The sequence below is a fragment of the Eptesicus fuscus genome, chromosome 2 (genome assembly GCF_027574615.1).
Source record: "Eptesicus fuscus isolate TK198812 chromosome 2, DD_ASM_mEF_20220401, whole genome shotgun sequence".
Taxonomy (NCBI): Eukaryota; Metazoa; Chordata; class Mammalia; order Chiroptera; family Vespertilionidae; genus Eptesicus; species Eptesicus fuscus.
In genome coordinates, this window is record NC_072474.1 from 62,442,198 (window position 1) to 62,459,235 (window position 17,038).

A 17,038-nucleotide genomic window follows, 5' to 3' on the forward strand; every position below is an offset into this window, starting at 1 on the left:
CTCCACTCAGCATCCATGTACCTTAAAGCTCTAGTAGGGACTGGGTCAGGACTCTGCAAAGTAAATGTGTGGAGAGTGGCCACCGAAACTCTGTACTTCCTCTTTCTAGGGAAAGGACATCACCTCTTGACAAACACACCTTTCAGTCATCACCTGAACTTCGTTATCCCCATCCCCAAGGATGTCACTGTAGGTGTTGGTGATGGAAAATACACACGGATAATACTTATGTGTATCCATCATCATTTTGTAAACACTAGTTGAACGAATGTTTCTTCTCCAATGAGAAAATGGCACGACAAAGTCAAGATGTGATTTATCTGTTTTATTTTCCTATGTTTCAGTAAAAGATTCAGAGAACTGATGGACACATATCATGGGCTATCTCCTGCCCACATACAGTATATGTACACTGCTTCTACTTTTTCACTGAACAAAGTGATACCATCTTTGTTCAAACCACGCTACAAAGTGATACTGTAAACGAAAAACAAAAAGAGGTGGGTGGGTGGGTGTGGTCTTTGCTTTTCGGACAGTGAATGTGTATGTACCACCACAAGGGAAAAACACTGAGGGAACATTTGCATCCCACAGGTTAAAAAGTCAAGCTATTGGTACCCTCTGAGCATCTCCAAAACTAGCCAATTTGGGAAAATGAACATTACCTTGAAGGAAGTTCCTAGTCTTTCATCTTTCTGCCTCAGGTAGCCATACTAGAATTTAAGTCCTCTTCATAGTGCAAATACAAAAATGATCAAAGTCAGGGTTTTATGGCTATCATTTGATAAAATATCTTATATTTTAATATACATGCTCTAAAAGTACAAAAAGGTACTTTAGCGCCGTTAAAAGAATTTACTTTTTACATATACAATAGTGTACACCCAACTGAAAGTATATTTGAGGAAAGTTATTATTCTGACCCCAAATATTTCTAGCTTAATATTTTATTATAATATTGATTTTACAATACAGGTAATCAGTGATGCTCTCCTATCACTCTGCACTGCCGTGCATCAGCAGTCACCTTATAGAAAATGCAAGGGAACTGGGTATCTCCAAAGAGTTTTTATTGTGCAAATCTCCGTCAACGTAAGTTCCTATTACAAAATTTTTATTGGATTTTTCAACTTTGATATGCTACATTCCTGTATGATCAACATTTGGAGCTTTTGTGAGGCAAATAATGAGAGATGCTGAAAATTAACCGGTAGGTAGCCTGATTTTAAAAGGGATCATTTTGTCTTATAACATTTCCAATGCCAATTCTAGGTTTTTACAGAATAGGGTGAAATAACGCTGACTGAACACATCCAGTTGTGAACCAACTGAATGCCGAGCTGAGAAATCAGACTCTTGGTACTGAGTTCAGCTACACCCACTACAGCCGTGCAGTGCACTTGATGAAGCTGCTGGTTTAAATGACATCCTAGGGATATCGATACTGGGACCCATGCATATCTACCCTCTTTGATTGTGGGTAGAGAACAGGAATATAAAATAATTGAAATCTGTTTTTGATTTAAACAAAAATATTTCCTCTTTTCATTAGTAAAACATTCTTTAAAATATATCTATTTCTCCTCTCTGAACGTTTAGCCAAGGAGCAATAGGCCATTTTCAGAGGTTTATTGCTGCCTCTTCAATACAGTAAGTATGGTTATAAAGCGCACACAGCAACATTATTTTCATTCACTGGTAAGAAACTTGTCCTCGTCTCCTGTCCATCGGAGGAAGGTTTGACATTCGTGTGCTTTTTGTTCTTGGTGGGAATCACTTCTGCTTGATTTTCATTTTTGGAAGAAAAATATCATCAGCTGATGTCCTCGGGTTTTATGACATGATGTGAGAAAGGAAAGGGACAGAGATGAGCTCCCCCAGGAAGGCAGTCAGGGTCTGGGCCTCCAGGCAGATCTTCAAGCTTCCTGCCAGCGGAGTGTCTCCCGCTGCACGGGAGCCCGGGAGGGCTGCCCCGGACACAGAGCCTTATCCACAGACGGGTCACTCTCGCTCAGCGGGGCACCCCCTCTCTGCTTCAGCCACCACCCCTGCTCTCTACCCTGCATACTCATCTTTTGTGCTCATGGCTATAGAACTTCAAGAAACCAGTTCACTGAGAAACAAGGAAAAGCAGAGAACTAACTGGACCCAAAGTGGCCTGTCCACGTGTCACTGTCTTAACGCAGCCTCCTGAGCTCTTGTCATCTGTGGGGGGTGCACGCATGTTCTTCAGAGCAGAACTCTCCTTTGTTTCTCTTCAAAGGCTTTTGCGAAGTCAGGTTTTTTCCAAACAACTTTATCAGAAGTAGAGTCTGATGTCAGCCAATAAAGATAGACATTTCAGCCTCCCTCTCTTGAATTTCAAACCTACCTAAAAGTGGAATGTTTTCCCCTGGCAAATGATTACTTACTTACTTTCCTTTTGTTTTGGATCCAACTCAGCCCTCAGAAAACACTTCAAACTAAAAGAGGAGGAAGTGCAGGAGACCGAACTTCCTATTGTGCCTCCCAGGGAACATTCTGCTAAAACCGAGAGCAGCTCCAAGTGCAAAAGTAAATATTTGTGCAAAGGGCACGCTTTCAGGTGCAATCTTAAGACATCCTCAATTGACTCATTGGATAGTATTTGACTCTTTAAAACAGTCTTTTAAATTATGAACATGGCAAGTAAGGGAAAGGAAGTTAACATCAGAAAATACACTTTAGAAAAAAGTACAGAATACTCTGATGATTTGCTACTTATTTCATAACTTAGATCCAGTAAGTGTGTGTTAAATATTCACAGTAATTCAGAGAAGAAACATTCGTGCCTGTAAATCTTCACTCTAGTGCATTTTCAACCATTTTTCTGTACATTTACAAAATTTCGTCTGTCAGTGCTTTTCTGTAGAATTCCTTATTGTCGATTCAGTCTTTCCCTCTCCGGGTCCGGTCAGACCTTCAGGGTGGGCTGCAGGATCCCTTTCTCAATGAGGTGCATCTTCAGGGTTTTGTATATATTTAACTGCTGTTCCGGCTGAAGCACCAACAACTGCTGCAGCACTTTGCTGGGATTCGGGCCCCTGGTAACAAAGCAGAAAGGAGAGTTCTTGCTATTTTAAGAGAGCTGAAGGAAGCATATGCCCCCACTTTAAATGCTGCCTTTCCGTGTAGAGCAGCAATCTTTACAGAACTGAAACAGCTCCTGACCAGAGCACACTCTAATGCCCAGCGTTAGTGCCAACAGTAAAAACAAAAACAACAACAAAAACAAACAAAAAAACCCTCAAATGATTTTCTGCTGAGAGGCGTGCAGTCTCCACAAACACCAAACAAGAATTATTGCTTTATATATTTTGAATGCACAAATACCAAACCCAGCAGCAGTCCTGGGCAGTACATGGGGGACGGATCTGAACTCTTCAAAATTCTCAGAAGGGCCACCTGAGTTAAAGGTGGGGATAGGAGACAAATCCTGAGACTGGACAAGACACAAAAACGATCCTGTAAGGAAAGGAGCAAAACTCCTGGTGGGAAAGGACATGAAAACAGCGTTTCGCTTGTTAGCTTCAAAGAAATGTCAAACAATGGAAGGCATTTTGTTGAAGAACTACCCCGGGAACCATGAATGTTCAAGAGGCCGGACTCAAAGGGTCTGAGCCCAGCACCGAATTCCCACCCGGCCTCTGCAACAGGGCCCACGGCCTTTGTCCAAAGAGAGTCTTAGGTCCCCAGTCTAAGGAACAGAATGAAGCGGATCTGCTCCAGCTGAATGGAGGGGAGCCCTGCCTCCTCGCCCACCGCCCTGGCAGTCCCAGGGGGAGGGTGTGAGCCCAGGGTGAACTGAAGCAGCGAAGGCCAGTGACACCACCCTCTCCCCACCGCCAGCACAGGGGCCTCTCAGCGCTGCCCTTTGGGCGGGCTCCACCAGCACCCCCGCTGCAGCCCTACTCATCCCCTTTCACGATGGGCTGGTCAGAAAGCTCCAGACCAGGACTGCTGCCCTCACTGTGCTGCTGTGACTCTCAGTCAGGGGACTGCAGTCTCCCCTCCTGGGCTCTAGAACTCCCCCCTTATACCCCGGAGACCACCCGTGTGGTCTTCTAAAGTGCTATTCTGTCAAGTTCCGAGTGAACCTAATTCAGATGTTAATGCATATGTACTGTTCTTTGTCATTTCTACAGTCCACTTGAATAGCAGAGTGTGGTTTACTTTTTGTGAAGAGCAGTGAGTAAAATCCAATGGGAAAAAGACATAGGTAATATAAGGAGAATGGTATCCAGAGAGACATTTACACGAGTAATTAAATTTAGGGTTTATAATAAGGAATGTTCCGTTCAAATGGAATTATAGGAAGTAGAAATACTCAGATTCAGCCATCCTCTGGATCCCCTTTGTGCAAATGCCAAAAACTGCAGCCACAAGTCTCACAGCCACAGGCTCCCCAAGTCAGGGCACAGCTTGGCTTAGATTTCTTCAAAAGATTCAGCAACTTCCTAACATAAACCCAGAGCAGGGCCCACAGAGAAAAGGAAGGCTTTTCCAGCAAGTTCAGCTAAATGCAAAACCGCCAGCAGGTGCTCCCGGCCTGCCGCAGCCTGGCCCCAGCACTGTGCTCCAGCAGTAAACAGTTCAGATGGCAGGCAACAGGGCTCAGCACGACTCCTCTACGGGGAGAAAAGCACATCTGAAAAAAATCTGAGTATGAGTTAATGCCCTAAATGCTGCCATCTGCTGCAAAGAAAGAGTTCTGAGGGCTTAACCACTAGTTACTAATTCTCAACTCTATCAGTAAATAAATTACACAAATAGATGGAATATTCCATATAAGAAGACAAAGATTGTCTACTGGGTTATAAAAAACAAAAACAAAATCCAGCTATATGCTTGTTGGAAGAGAAAAGAAGCCCTGACTTATGTGGGTCAGTGGTTAGAGTGTCTGCCTGTTTACCAAGGGTCTCAGGTTTGATTCCCGGTCAAGGGCACGTACCTGGGTTACAGGTTTCATCTCTGGCCCTGGTCAGGGCACGTATGGGAAGGAAGCCAATTGATGTGTCTCTCTCACATCGATGTTTCTCTCTCCCTCCCTCCCACTCACTCTCAAAAAAAAAAAAAAAAGAGAGAAAAGAAAAACACACTTTTGCTAAAATAGAGGAATGCTAAAAGTAAAAGGAGGGACAAAGAAATTCTGTGCAAATACTAACCAAAATAAGGCTGGTGTAGCTATTCTAATATCCAACAAAATAGACTTTAAGCAAGTAGTACATAAAGATGGGCATTATATAATAGTATATAATGACATTAGGAGTGATTCAACAGGGATATACGATAGCCCTAAATGTGTATATACTTAATACAACCTCAAAATATATAAAGCAACAAATGACTGAATTAAAAATAGCATTAGGTAAATTTACAATCATAGCGGGAGATTTTGACAAAGCTCTCTCTTTGTAACTGATAGAATAAGTGGACAGGAAAAAAAAAATCAGTACAGAAGATTTAGCTAAATTTCACCCAAATGCCGTATACAACAAGCCCACCAGAAACTGCAGAAGGCACATTCACTTTGTGTGCCCACGGGACGTGTACCTGAATAGACAATACACTGAGGCATAAAGCAAGTCTCAACAAATATTAAATACTGAGATAATAAACAGTATGTTTTCTGACCATAGCGGAATTAAAGCAAAATCAATAAAGGAAGGAGAATGGGAAAATCTCCATTTGTTGGGAAACGAATCAGTACACTTATAAATAATCCACTGGTCAAAGACGATATAATACTGGAATAATGAAAATAAAAATATAACATGTAGGATGAGAATTTAAGCAATACTTAAAAGGAGATTTGTAATCTTAGGTGAATATATTAGACTAGAAGGCTGAAAATCAATAATGTACACTTTATCTCGAGAAGCTTAAGAATAGCAAATTGAAGCTAAAGAAAGATGAAGGATGAGAATGGACAGCAATGAAATAGAAAAGAACTATAAAGTTAACAATGCCAGAATTTGATTCTTTGAAAAGATTAATGAGGTAGATAAACTAACAAGGCTACTCAAGAAAATATAAACTCCTAATAAGATAACACAAGAAAAGTAAGTGTTAATACAAAAATTATCACGCTGCTATGGGTATATATTTAAAATGGGTATGTATTTAGGGACCTACAAATATGAGTTTCAACTTCAAATAACTCTAAGAAGTAAACACATGTTTTCTGCTTTCATACCCCCAAATGGGCCTTTTGGGGCAGACCCAAAACATTAAGGTTTAAAAACAAGAATAAGCCAACCTATGTAAAATAGCAACACCCTCCACTCACCCCACCCCACACGGCCCGATCCCCTGGCATGTTTTATTTTTCTCTGTGGCACTTAGAACCACCTAAACAAGCTATATTTACTGTTTACTGTCTGCTTCTGCCCCGTCTCCCTCCAACTCCCCAGTAAGAATGCAAGCTCTGAGTCAGGGACTTGGTTTGTTTTCTTCTCGGCTATATTCGTACCAAGTACATTTCCCAATATGTAACAGGCCCTCAGGCAATAATTGGTGAACTGGATGTATTATCATGTCCTCCTTTTTAATTCTTTGCATTCACTATCATTGCCTTACCCACAACCAAGAAATTAAATCTCTGATGTTCCAATCCAGCACCATCCATACTGAGTGGATCTTAACTTGGCCCTTTAAAGACCACAACATGTACCGTTGTTTATTTCAGTTCAAATCTACGTAAAATAATAAAAATGTAAGCACGCTGCTCAGGGGTACGGTGTGACGCAGCTCCAGGGGCCGCCGTGCCCTTTGATATTACAGGTCACCACCGACAGAAAAGCAACTCGTTCAAACTAATGCTTATGGAAACGAGAACTTCAAGAAACCAAGTATGAAAACATTTTTTTAAAATCTAAAAGTACCTTATAAAACTTGTGATGTAGACATGCACAAACGTTGCCATCAAGTACTGACAATCAAATCTGTCCATTATCCCGCCATGTCCAGGAATGGTGTTTGCAAAATCCTTCCAAAACAAACCAACAGATTAGCCAATTTTTAAAAAAAATTTTGTTATAAAATTCCTATCTAAAGATGTTTCTGGAATCATGGACACTAAGGAAAATACTATTAGATTGTCACACTAAATACAAACTTAGAACATGTGCAACAGATCAAAACCACATCTTTTGCATATGTACCCATGTTAGAACATTACTGAATTGACCAGCAATATTAAAATGACACTCATTAAATATTAATTAATACTAGCACTAACTTTTTTTAGTTAAGAAAACTTTTTCCAAATCTAAAGAGCTATCAGCTATTACTAGTCTAATATTTTTACAGACTACACTTTTCTGATTAAGCAAAACTATTTTGGGAGCTATTTTAGTATTGTTGACAGATGTACATCTGATTTTAACTCATATTTATCCTAATAGCTCTTACTCTGAAATAAACATTTTACTACTATAATAAATATTTCTTCTTCTAAGTGTTGGGGTAAAAAGAAAATAAAAATAGATAGTTCATTTGGGACACATTAGTCAATTGAATCGAGGGTCTGGTTAGTAAGCCTCTGCAAATTGATTGGACAGATATATCCACATCTCTCAGTGCCTGGGGAATGGCAATGACTAATTCCTCTTCTCATTTACTCGGGCAACCTATAAGCATCTAAAATGCAACAGCAAGTACAGCATTTTGGACAGGCAAAACATTCTCAGTAGTCAACAGGAAACCCTGGGTTGGAGACTATTAAAGAAAATGCCATTCCAAATATAACACGTCTCTGTGTAGAACAAATCTTTGGTTAATTTTTGCCAACACATTTCCTTCCATCTCTTCCCTACTAACTGCCGCACAAGACGGCCACGGTAACTCAGTTCCGCTCTGCTGTGTGCAGCCGCCACAGGACACGGGCCATGCACGGCTGCTGCGGGTTCTTTGTGGACCTGTGTTATCTCCCATAGTGGGTGCTGAGCATCTTGAGAACAGGGACAACATCTCACACACTTTTGTATACGGCGTCCCACTTAACATACTGTCTGCCCCATTGCAGATCCTCACCGAGTTCCTTCACTTCCCTGGCTTTTGGGGCCCTCCGTGATCTGACTCCACCAGCCTCTGCAGCTTGATTAGCCACACACACCATTCAAACAGGCTAAGCTCCTCCCTCTTTTGCACTCGCTGGGGCTCCCTTCCTTAGGTGTCTCTGCAGGCCTCCTCCTCCTCTTCTCAGAGTCCTGCTCCAATGCCACCCCCTCAGAGAGGCCTGCCCTCTCTCACTTCTAAGGGCACAATGTTCCACCTGAACTTGGTGAAGCCATGAGAGGAGGGCTGAGAGAAGAGGACAAATGTACAGGGTGTCCCCAAAAATGTGTACACACTTGGAATAATTATTGATTCCAATGGGTTCAATTTGAAAAGAAGAAGCATCAATTGAGCTATCAGCTGTTTACTGTGGATACATTTTTGGGGGACACCCTGTGTGTCACTTTCCGAGAATCTAACTTAAAACATAGGGATGACTTTAAGTATCTGGGACAGGGATCAGCAAACTATGTCCCACAGACCAAATCCAGCCACTGTTTTTGTAACTTCATTAACTTGATTTACAAAATAAATAACAGGCCCACTCATTGACACATTGTCCGCCAGGCTTTCCCACAACGATGGCCGAGTTTAGAGTTGAGTAGTTAGGGTGTGGTTAATAACCACGGGGTTTTACAGAAGTTAGCTGACCCCTGGTCGAGCAGAATGGACAGTTACGTATTCAAAGGCTGCCCTGTCTGTCCCTGAAGCGACACTGTAGCAGGACACTCATCTTTAGTCGATTCATGCTGGATTCTTGGCCGAGCGCCTGAAGGACCAAGATTCTGTGTTGTCCCCAATTAAGTAACACATGCCATTTCTATAAGAGAGGCTGACCTGACATGGCTCGACCAAAACCTAACAAGGAAGAATACACTCAAATCAACTAGGAAGTATTTCTGAGAGGCCTGAAACCAATAGTTTTTGCTCGAGGGCTTAATGTATGAGACCTTTAGAGAACTGACTTTCAACTGTATGACATTCTCTAATACTGTAACAAAGAACCTAAACACACACCTTGATCTTGAAAGCTCTTTTGAATCCGCTGGCAAAGAAGCCTCCAAAGGGGCCAATCAAAGATGCGAATGTTGACAGAGCAACGCTGTGGATCTGGAAAGGGTACAAGCTCACTCTTTCCTGCGGAGGAAAACAGGCAGGGGTGGGAATGCATTAAAATTAGATTTGGGCACGTCACATAAACTAAGAATATGACCTAATAATAAGTCAAAACATATGCCACATTTTTGTTAATTTCAGGCTCATGGGAGAAAAATACATTGCAAGCTCTCCTTCTCCGCCTCTTCCTAAAGCACTCTTGTGCCCTCTGCGTGCACACTGACAGTGCCTGGCACACCAAAACCTTGCAGCCAACAGGCTACTTCCTAGTTCATCTAGAAATTTCTACAACACTGGAGCAGTAGACTTAGCCAGAATCAGCTGAGTTAATTTCGGAATTTGTTTTTTACCTGTAGTACTTGGTTTTTGTAATTATATAATGTATTTTAAATTTTGAATTTTATTTCACTTTAACTATATGACAGAGTGAGGGTAGAGCTTGTCTATTAAGAGTAAACTAAATGATGAGGAAACACATGAAAATAAGTTGCTTTAAAAAATATACCAAAATGTGCATCAGCAAGACATTTATAAAAGATCTATGGAGATCATAAAAGTTGAGAAATCTGCAAATTGTTTTATAAGTTCTAAGTTCTTGCTCCACATTTTTTTTTCTTTCTCTGCTTTAAATAAACTAAAACTACAGACTATAGACAGTGCAGAGCCAGTGTGGTTTAACAACCATCATTGAGAGCACCAATCTTTATCAAAAATTGGCAGTATCAAATCTTTGCAGATAACAGATGGCTTGGACATGGGAAAAATTCTTGGAATCTATGTATTGAGCATTCAGGAGAGATATAAATTATGCTCTAAAGTTATGGACTTTAGTTAAAAATGAAATGGTTCAGATACATGCATGTACACGTGTGTAGATACACAATGATTTGAATCCCCAGTTTAAGTAACCATCCCCGGTCTCGATGGCACACATCAGCAGATTCTGCTGGACAGCATGGCACAGCCTGCAGTGTAAGGCCTCAGGTTGCCTTTAAATGGCAGGAGTGCACTTCTGGAAGGGAAACTGGTTTTTAGAAGCAGCAGTTTTCTCTGCTAGTAAAGGTCCCCTGAAAAATCAAGGAAACTCTGAGCTGGTAAATTTTAATTAATTTTTAAATTTAGGCAATTCATGCCCTGGCTGGTTTGGCTCAGTGGATAGAGCATCGACCTGTGGACTGAAAGGTCCGGGCAAGGGCACATGCCCAGGTTGTGGGCTCAATCCCCAGTAGGGGGCATGCCAGCGGCAGCTGATCAATGATTCTCTCTCATCATTGATGTTTCTATCTCCCTCTCCCTTCCTCTCTGAAATCAATAAAAATATACTTTAAAAAAATGTAGCCAATTCATGCCAATTACATGTGAAACTTATTGTAACTCATCCAATTTTCAGAAATCTATGGAATATTTTTAAATGTTTCAAAACAAATACAAGATAAAGTATAGCATCAGTATTCAAACCATTCGGCAAGTAAACCCCTAATAAACAATAGGTTTATGACAGTAATGTTCATTTTATGTTCAAGAAAGGGAAATTACAAAGGGCTAGAATACATTCTTGGTGCTAAGCAGACAGTGAAACCACTGCTGTATCATAGAAATCAATCTCTATAGAAATCAATGTCTTATAAAAATCTTACTCTATGGGATAGAGGACCTTACCCACATTTATCTTACCCGTCTCAGCACTGCCTTTAGAAAGGGAGGAAGTGAATAACTCTGAAGCTGGAAAAGTTCTGAGGGCTCACATTCTGTAACGAAGGAGTTTACGTCGCTTCGGTATTCCACTGGACAGACAAAGTACTGGTACTTGGATAACACATAGGCAGCCTGGATAACAAAGCAGGAGTTCACGAAACACTGAATGAAACACTGTGTGTGTGTGTGTGTGTGTGTGTGTGTGTGTGTGTGTGTGTGTGTTTCGTGTCAGCAGAACAGCCAAAGTTTCTTTGTATTCACATTCTGCTATGTATTCTCAAAGCTTGATGGTCAAAACTGACCCAATAAAAGACTTTGAAAAGCCATTGGAAAAACCAAAGTCCTTTTGGAAATCAAAGAGATTATCTCTATGTGACCACAATAAAAACAAGGAAGGGGAAGGAGAAAAAGAAGCTGATTTAAACATTCAAACAAGCATTTCAACAAGGTTTTACTTTCCTAAAGTACACATAATTAATGTCAGCAGAAGCTAGTAATTAAGATATGGGAGAGTACAGGACTGAAGTTCTTTGCATAAATGTTATATAAATTTCATCAATTAATAAATAACCAGTGATTTAAAATTACAAAAAAAAAATACAGATGAAAAACACCATTGTTAACCAACCCAGAAAACTTGAACTAAATTATTCTTCCCTTGATCACAGCACTGTAATTTTTAATATAGCTTTTCTCAGCTATGAAAGAAGATACATAAAACAAAATATTTTAAATTGAAATTGTTAGACAACAGTTTATTCTCTTTTCTTTTGCAGCCATTCACCCCATTATACTGCTCAAGACTGATTAAGGGAAATGCAAATTGACACTAGGAATGTTAATAAACTGATTTTGCTTCTAACCAGCTTCCTCAAAATTATATATTAGAAAATATATAATGTCCCTCCTCATTACTTTTGCCATGCATTACATTCTTACAGGGTAGCTGTTTATTTTCTTCCAACGATATGGCTATTCTTGAACTATTTCTAAATTAGTCTTTAATAATACCAAATTCTTATAGTACTATTTAAATTAATAATCCCTGCTTTGTAACGTATAAACATCAGACAGGATCAGTTCCCTTTTCATCATTTTGTTTATGAGTTACTATCTCATCAGTACTCTACAGTATATAGCATATTTAACATAAACACTGACTGAATTAGTTTTGCCATACCCTATTGGAATTTCCATTGAGAATGAACTAAATGTGCAGATTAAACAGAGGAATGTTTTTCCCAGCCAGGAACCTGATACTTTTCATTTATTTGTATATTTGCTCTCTTTCATGTTGTTTCTAGTCACTGTATATTTGGCTGTATATTTGGCTGTAGTCCCTAACAGTATTCTAGAACTGTTAGGGACTACACTTTTAAAAAATTAAACTTCCTAACTATTTTTTAATATATTTAACCTTATATCCAGCCATTTTACTATATCTTTATTGCTTCTTATGAGATACCTTTTAATTAAAAAAAAACCCTACATTCCATAACTATAAAATAATTTTTAAAACATTAACAAGACCCATTATTCATGGCTAAAAGTAAGCATCAATTATTTTTAACAACCTTTTCCTGCTTGTTGGGCTTGTGGCAGTAAGCCCTTGCTAAGCCAAATAGCAGCATGTATAAGGGAGGCAGGACTCTTCAACACCATTTGTATTTTCTGCTTTTACTCAAGGCCACCCCCTGTCCCAGCACCTGTGTCCCCAACGGCTGTTTGAAACTGCCAAACACAACAGGGGGCCTCAAGGCCTCAGCGAACAGCAGGGGGGGTTGGCCTGGTATGGGGCTGGGACCTAGATGCTGAATAAGCTCCCCAGGTGATTCCGATATGAAGCCAGGATGAGAGCTACTGGGGTACAGAATAGATTCTGCTTAGGGGGTTTCAATAAATACAGTATTAGCATTTTATAGTTTAATGCTTTTAGGTTTAGGATAGACTGATACACTTGCTACCATTTTTCAAAACAGAAGGAAAATAAAAATCTTAGTAAAACTCACAATGAATCCAAACACGACTGTGGAAAAGAAACCGCCAATAAATCCTTCCCAAGTCTTTTTAGGAGATAGCTAGAAAAGGCCAAATAAGATAAAAAAGAGTTACTGTACTCCCACAACACACAATACATATGCAAGCTCTGTTCGATGAATTCCCATACATCTCTCCTTGGAGTGGCTTTGCCACCCTTTTCCCTTCATTCCATGATCCCAATTTACTTGTGCAAATTTCTCTAATAGTATGTAACACATATTGGGCCCTCAAACATTGGACACACACCAAAAATAGGTGAGCATAACTAAACATGGGCATTGCAGCACACCAGATTCCCACATATCCCCAAAAGGCCACGCAAAATGGCAACACGGTCCACAGCCCCAGATCTGGTATTTACTCCCCACGTATTCGCATATCCTTCTCTCTCTGGTCACAACCTGTGTCTGTCTCCGTGAAGAAAGGACCAGGCTGTGCTTCTGAGAACAGTTACCGTTTGTGTCAGGTTAGAGCTACTGTTTCCCAGTCCATGGGGCGCTCAGGGAGAGGAATGTGGAGAAAGGTCTGGAAGTCGGTGGTGCAGGAGGGGAGGCTCGGGAGGGGACTGCACGAACTGCCTGAGCTGCCCTGCAAAGGCAGGACTGATGTTTGGGGAGCTGTCATCAGGTCACTGATGGCTTCTGTGATGACCCTTTCAGTGGGAACACAGGGACAGGAGCCAAAAAATACCCCAGGGGAGCTTCTGCAGACGGAAATGGGTGACAGCTAAGCTGCATGTGCTGTCTACAGGCCTCCTGTGGTGATGTGCATAGAGCTCAAAGCCAAGAGGGTTGGCAGAAATAACGGTTTCTTGACGTATCTGACAATTCTGCCATAGCGAAGGGACAGATGTACACCTTTGCGTAGGATAATTCAGTATTATCATCATGAAGTGGGAGTTGTCTCAAATTCTAAAGTGCCTGCTGATTAGTTCAAAGACAGCCACCAAATTGAATTGTTCCACAGCATAGTGGTTTAGGGGTGAACTTACTTAATTACATCTGCATATATTATGCAACTAATCCAGCCCAGGACGCTCACTAGAACTCTGTTCTAAGTCAGACAGTGAATCTTCTGCAGCCGAACAGCCTCTCTGAAGACTTCCTGAGCCCAACATGTCTAGCTGGTCCAGGAGCCTTGAACACTTAATCGCTTGCCCGTGTGCTGAACAGCTTTAGAAACGTGAGGAAAATACATGGCTTGCTTGTATCCCTACGGCTCGGCCTGATACCCTGTGCTGGACTGCTGCTCTGTAGGAGAGAATTTATGGAAGGGTCTTAAAGGCCAAGGTCTGCTCTTCCATAAAGAACTGGTTGGTTTGTTTCTTTCTTCCTCAAAATGGGAACTTATAACTTAACTCATTTCCTTCTTTGCCTCCACTGACTGTAAAAAGCAGCAGCACTAAGGCAAAACAGCACAGTCTGCTCACGTGTCCTTCCTTCCCTTATTTTAACCTTTCCTTATTACTTACATTATCAGTACTTTATTGTAGGGCCTCAAGTTTTTTTCAGTTTGGGTGTAGAAGTCTTCCAATGGACATGAGTATGTGAAGATGGTGTCATGAACACTTTCAAAGAGTTTGGTGAAGGAGGGGGCAGGTGAGACAGCTGCGGGGAGCAGAGGCAAGGAGACCCACACCACTGAGGGAAGAAGCCAGCAGAAGGGGAAATGAGCCTTCCTGGGGGAAAGGATAAGCGGTGGTGTCAGCCCTCAGTGGAGCCGACAGGGCAGTTAAAGAACCAGACAGCACCCTCGGGAAACAGGCTCACTGCCCCGAGTGCAGCCAAGGAGGATCGAAGCCCCTTGGAGATAAACCAACAAACAAACAAAAGAAACAAAAAATGGGCAAGAGCACTAAGTCTCCAGTGGCTAATCTTTAAGGTTAGGGTAGTGGCTTGTGATATTTTATAATTACCTTAATTAATGGAGTTCTCCCAAAAAAAAATCCAAAAAGGTAAGCAGTTATGTCATTGCAGATAACACTTGATATTGGAACAAGGAACCTTTAAAAAAAAAGTCAGCAAAAACAAGTTCATGTGATTAAGTGACAAGTATTTTATACAGCTTATGACTCATAATGAATCAATGTAATAACTCTTTGAATTAATTACACTTCAGACTAGACTAGAACATAACACTTGCCAAAACATTATTAGAAACATTAAATATCAACCACATTTGCCTGCTTAGCAATTAAGCAGAGCAAAATCTATAAGTAAATTAACAGAGTGGGAAAACATTGCTAAGGAATATACTAAGTAATCAATTTAATTTTAATATTAAACAATGAATTTCTATAGCTGTGGACTTTCAAATTTCATTTTTATGAGAAACAAATTATAATAGTATAAAGAATTTTAAAAAATATTTTCAGAGAGGAAGGGAGAGGAGAGAGAAATAGTGATTAGAAATAGTTTTTAAAAAGCAGCCTTTCAAAATGGAAATGAGTCATTTGGTTTAGATAGAGTATAATCTGATAAAGTTATACCAAGCTCTTAATAAAAATTCTCTTTCAGGAAAAATTATCTAGTTTAATTCTATCTTAGCCTAAAATTGCATTAAACCCTACTAATTATACAGAACCTATTAATTTCATAACTTCCTCCAGCAACTAAAAGTTTGTACATGGAAGACAATCTTAAAATGATTCTAATTGTACACACATAACACCAACCCCTTGGCTAAAAATCACGAAGCTGTCATGGGAATAATTTATTTTCACAAAACCACCTGTAAAAGATTTTAATTAATGAGTGCTTTTTTAAATGTGGGGAAATTATGGTCAGATTTCTTAAAATCTTTTTTCTCCACTCTAATTTTTAACTAATAATTTTTATAATTTTAAACTAATACAATTTTATTTTTATTAATTTATTTTTGAAAAATATTTGTTGAAAGTATACATTTGTCCCCATCTCCCCCCCCCCCATTTAAACTAATTTTTAACTTACAAAAATGCTTTCTGAATGGGCAAGCCACTGCTACAAAGCGAGTAATTTCATACATCTGAAATCAGAACACCAGCTCCTATACACGGCAGGGTAGAAGGTACCACTTTCACTAGAGAAAATGCTGGCAAGCAAACTTTCATGGTCTTTCTGCATCCCATGTAAATAATATGCTCTTTTTAAGAGTGATGCTTGGTAAAAAGTCACATTCAAATGTAGTGAAGCCTGAAAGTGTAATTAACTGTTTGAAACTTTTACAAGGACTTTATTTTATTTGGAACCTGAATAAGGCATATGCCCAGCTAACATGTTTGTCTTCAGGTGTCAAATGGTAAAATCAACAGAACTCAGTAAGGTATTTAATGGAATAGAGCAACAACAAATAGTACATTTTAGTAGAAGTTTGTGAGACACTGTTCAATGTGAAAGCGCTTTAAAAAATGCTATGACATAAGTATAAAGCAGCATAATTCTAAGCCCTTACCATATCATGCCTTCAAACAGATTTTGGATGACAAGATGTGACTGAGTAACTGTTATCAGTAAAGTGACATGAGTCCATGCGAACTGTTAATAGCCCAACAACACAACAGTTAGTGAACACAACTGATCAGTGCAGCCAGGAAGCAAGAGTAACTCTGAAACATACATTCCTAGCATGGTTTTTGGTTAAAGTTTATAAGATAAGGTTATACAAAATAAATGTCGTTAGCGAATTATATTCATTTTGGTGCCTACTGGAACCTTAAAAACCATGAAAACATTTTTAAAAAGTAATCTCAATTTATATACAAATGGATTGCTTATCATACTGAGCTAAATTTACAACCATATAAAAAATAAACCATAGTCTCGAACCATCGGCTTACAATGATAATGAGAAATGTATGGTGTTGTTATGACATTTAGAGAGGAACATTTTACTCCGGCTGCATTCTGCAGTTATTAAACCTGCTAAACTCTATTTTTTTTTTTTCAGAGCTCGCTATGGTAACTCTTTCCCATAAAAAGTTATTTCTAAATTCAAATGATTCAAACCAGGAGAGATCAACTGCCCTTGAACTCCACCTTTCCATACTTGAAAGTTGACTGTCACAGCTCTGTTCAGTGGCAGGAGTCAATTTCAAATTTCTAAAGGCCTCTGTGTTTCAGTTCCATCCAGC

At 39.9% G+C, this 17,038-nt stretch overlaps 1 protein-coding gene across 1 annotated transcript in view; it reads right to left on the reverse strand.

Annotated features, from left to right (window-relative positions):
• Positions 1-310: 310 nt before the first annotated feature.
• Positions 311-17,038, reverse strand: part of CDS1 (CDP-diacylglycerol synthase 1) — a 57,942-nt gene continuing 41,214 nt past the window's right edge. The window contains exons 7-13 of the mRNA XM_008143593.3: positions 16,360-16,442; positions 14,843-14,930; positions 12,897-12,965; positions 10,867-11,019; positions 9,094-9,213; positions 6,903-7,006; positions 311-3,062 (exon numbers count right to left, since the gene is read on the reverse strand). Of these exons, the coding sequence (XP_008141815.1) occupies positions 2,933-3,062; positions 6,903-7,006; positions 9,094-9,213; positions 10,867-11,019; positions 12,897-12,965; positions 14,843-14,930; positions 16,360-16,442 (747 nt within the window). The 3' untranslated portion in view covers positions 311-2,932. The remainder of the gene's footprint in view (positions 3,063-6,902; positions 7,007-9,093; positions 9,214-10,866; positions 11,020-12,896; positions 12,966-14,842; positions 14,931-16,359; positions 16,443-17,038) is intronic.